Source organism: Anneissia japonica, unplaced genomic scaffold, assembly GCF_011630105.1.
Source record: "Anneissia japonica isolate Jap-2015-1 unplaced genomic scaffold, ASM1163010v1 scaffold48671_len7845_cov107, whole genome shotgun sequence".
Lineage (NCBI taxonomy): Eukaryota > Metazoa > Echinodermata > Crinoidea > Comatulida > Comatulidae > Anneissia > Anneissia japonica.
This window is the reverse complement of record NW_022742669.1, coordinates 771-4,967: the sequence shown is the minus strand read 5'-3', so window position 1 is coordinate 4,967 and position 4,197 is coordinate 771. Positions and strand designations below refer to the sequence as shown.

General features: G+C 32.1%; 1 protein-coding gene across 1 annotated transcript; it reads left to right on the top strand.

Moving 5' to 3' along the window:
• Positions 1-264: 264 nt before the first annotated feature.
• Positions 265-2,882, top strand: LOC117119216 (fibrinogen-like protein 1; the record flags this gene model as incomplete). The annotated part of the gene is made up of 4 exons (XM_033264024.1): positions 265-345; positions 873-995; positions 1,390-1,654; positions 2,680-2,882. Coding segments are annotated over exons 1-4 (672 nt in total), but the record flags the coding sequence as incomplete, so codon positions are not given.
• Positions 2,883-4,197: the final 1,315 nt, after the last annotated feature.

Sequence of the window (4,197 nt, the reverse complement as noted above, 5' to 3'; positions counted from 1 at the left end):
ATAAAAAAAAAATACATTTTGACTCAACTTTTTAACATTGTCACTCTGTCTCTTATACACATCTAGATGTGTATAAGAGACAGAATACAACGTTGCCCATTGTCTGGCCTATAGTTGCTCTGATTACAGGCAAAACTTCAGAATCATTATTTCTTGTACAGGCTGTCTCTTATACACATCTAGATGTGTATAAGAGACAGATGCTGCATTCTATGCCTACGACACCACCCTCCGTGTGCGTCAATTTCCTTTGAAAGAACCACAATGATTTGTAAACTCTGGCCTATTTGGGGCCTCCCCCATCGTCCAAGTAGAAACACAGACTTTTATTCTATCAAGACAGAAGTAAGTTACGTATTTTGAACGCATTTATATCCATATTGTTTAACGAAATAATGCCTGCCAAAAAATAAATAAATAGATAAAAAATGGAGAAAAGCCCAAAAATTAACTTTAACCAAAGAAACAGATCGAAAAAAATGTTCAACGATTTACAAATACTTTACTACAAATATCCTAAAATTGATTACCAGTCAAATCAATTAGGTCTGCATACATCTATTAATAATTATTTATATGTCCATGGTCTATGTAAAAAAATAAAAATAAGGTACAGTATTATCATGTCCATATAGGCGGGGATTTGTATTTCTCATGCAGATTTTTAATTGCAAGTTCGGATAAAACATACAAATTAAGCAATTCAAATATGTAATTAATTGTTAGAGTTTGTTTTTAGCTGACAGACAGTGAATCTATAACCAATTGGATGTCAACAATACATCAATCAAATCTTAATTGATGTTTTTTTTCCATTAATTTCTTATAAATTAAATTAAATTTCTAATCTGAGTGTTTTGGTTCATTATCAGTATAGAGACTGCAGCCAGATCGCTGCTAATCTACCCAGAGCGACCTCTGGGACATATCCGGTTACTGATGGAAAAGAAACGTTTCTTGTGAAATGCGAAATAGCGAATAATGAAGGATGGACTGTAAGTACCATCTTGCATCGCTTTGTCATCATAAACATCACAATAGTGGAGTTGACATAACACAATCCAAATATTTAGAGTATATTGACAAGATAAGATTAGGACTCTTAACTAACAATAATATTGCAATTTGTATTAATTTTATTATAATTAATATCAATGGCAATAATAATAATAATAATAATAATAATAATAATAATAATAATAATGATGATGATGATGATAACTATTATTATTATTATAACAATAATATTAATAATAATGATTTAAATTAAAACTTTAACAAATTAATTGTGTTTGATTCTAAAGTGATATGTCTATGTTTCATTTACTATATTGTTAAAATGTTACTGTGATTCCAATTTTTTTTTCTTACTCAAAATGTGAATTTCAGGTTTTGCAGAAACGGGAAAATCATAACTTCAACTTTAACAGAACCTGGATGGAATACAAGACAGGGTTCGGTGATATTAACACCGACCTGTGGATGGGCAACATGTTCATCCGCAGGTTGACGACAGAGGCAACATTTAGCGTCAAAATACAGCTATATACAGAAGCGGGAGAGTTGTTCACAGCAACCTACGATTCATTCAGAATAAAGGACGAAAGTAACAACTATGAGCTGAAATTAGGATCGCCTAAAGAGAGCGATGCAGGTATTATTTTTACTGTAATATTTCAGTCGATGATGATGATGATTATTATTATTATTAATGATTGTTATTATTATTGATGATTATGATGATTAATGATTAAAAACATATGTATAATTTATTATTTCCCACAATTGATCATAAACATGGATTGATATCACTTCGCGTGACGTTGCGTTGATGATTTGTGTTGTACAGTTTTTCATACCGGTAGGTTTCGAACCTCAGACGTTTATTTAGGCCCGGTTATCTGTTATGATTTCATAATTTGAAATAGGCTTACTTTTAATATGGATTATACAGATTGAAGGTGTGTCATTGTGCTGAATTGCGTATGAGCGTGGCCTCTGACTACCTAACCGCCATAAAAAGAACTTCTATATGGTTACATGTTCACATCATTCCAAACCGAAGGGGCCGAAATGAATTATTGCATCGGGGTAAAACTCTCTGCTCTTCCCAAAGATGAATGGTTTCTTTAAAGTGCATGTATGAGCCGGGGCAGCTTTAGAGGACTAATTTAATTGATTATAGAGTGCTTAATTTCACCAGGTCATGAAAAATTATGTATAGAAACATTAAAAGTAAAAGTTATCATTCCTTTTACAGTGGAGGATCCCGGGCCCCTGCCGGCTCCGGGGCACTTTCCTTCTCGGCGCCACTGCAAATGTTTACACTATAGGCCTACATGATCCACTGTAGCTCTGAGAAGCAGCTCGAACAGTGATATCAAGGCTGTAGATGGCGGTGCCCCTGGCTTACAGCTCAGCCACTCGACTCGATGATGATTTTTATTGATGACGATGACGATGATGATGCTGTTTGATAATGATGATAGTAGACAATAACGGTGATTAATGTTGATGCTGCTAATGATAATGATAATGATGATGCTTAATATCAATAATGATTATTTTTTCTAATGATGATGAATAACGATGATGATTGAATAATCTAATGATTTGCTTGGTGTATATAACAATATCATTTCATCAAAATCTTTTACTCAATTTTTTTTTAAACTTCAGGTAACGTTTTATATTATGAACACGGTGAAAATTTCTCAACCTACGACCGAGACAATGATTTCATTGAAGACAATAACTGTGCCTTAAAACATGGTGGTGGTTGGTGGTTTCATTCATGTTCGTATTCGTGCATTTTAAATGGACTGTTCGGTACTAGCTTTACATGTAATCTTGATAATAAAGATCAGCTGTTGAGAAGCTCGGTAATGATGATAAAGCGTGAGTGAAGGTCAGTCCGTCTATTTTGGGGAAACTTTGTTTCAGTAACATGACAGGTAACTGACCGATTTAACCGATTAGAGGTTCATGGTTTGGCAAAAGATAATGCCGATTACTGTCGCGGAGAACATTAAGGTGCGGGGGCCACTGGTTTTACCTGTGAAGGCTTATAGGTGCTGCGCCACTGGTCTTTGAGATAGTGATGACAATTATAACGATGATGATGACTACAATTTGTTACTTCGCATAAATTTAAAAATAAATAATAGGAAATATTTGAAAATGATCGCAATAAAAACAAGTAATACTCGGGTACTGATACCAACTGTCGCAAAAGATCAATGACTATACGAATGTATCACAGTTTCAATAGTTTTTTTCTCTTTATTTTGCCAGCTGCTCATTTGCATTAAGTGTATTTTAAATGTATATTAATATAAAAATAATTAAATACTTAAGCACTAATAATACATATCAGAGTTATAGTTTCTACAATATGCGCTATATAAGCGACAATTATTATTATTATTATTATTATTATTATTATTTTTAATTGTTTTGTATGGATTTTATATCTTATATTCTTTTCTTATATTGTTTTCTTTTGTTTTAGCTGATCTATCTATTTCTTTTCTTTCCTTGTCTTTTCTTGTCTTATCCATAACTTTTTCATCCTATCTTTTCATTTCCCTTTCTTTCTTGTTATCCTGTTTTTCTCATTTTCTTTCTTTCTATCGTTTCTTTATATTTTCTTTATCTTTTATTATCTCTTAACAAAGCTTATTTTTCTTTTCTTTCTCTATCTTTTCGTTTTGATTATTATTATTGCTATTACTGCTATTATTATTATTATTATTATTATTATTATTATTATTATTATTATTATTATTATTATTGTTTTGTTATCATTATCGTCGTCATTGTCTTTATCGTTATCATCATCATCATTATCATTATCGTTGTCATTATTATGGTGTTTGCAGTATAGGCATACAACCAAATCAGCGTTAAAAACGTTTATTTGATATACTTATCACATGTGATTGTCCTTTGTGACTCCCAATTATAGGTACTATTTGGAATCTACGACCTAAATTACAATAGAAACAATACACTTAGCACATCTGAAACCCTCGGATTCTGCTAATTATGCCAGATTTGACACTTGACAATTCATATCTCGAAAACTTCCGATCCTACGCGCAATTAACAAACAGAGTTAGATTCATGCCCAAAACTATTCCAAAAATATTCCTTATTGGACATTTAACCTGTAGTAGGCCTACTACTTCCAAGATT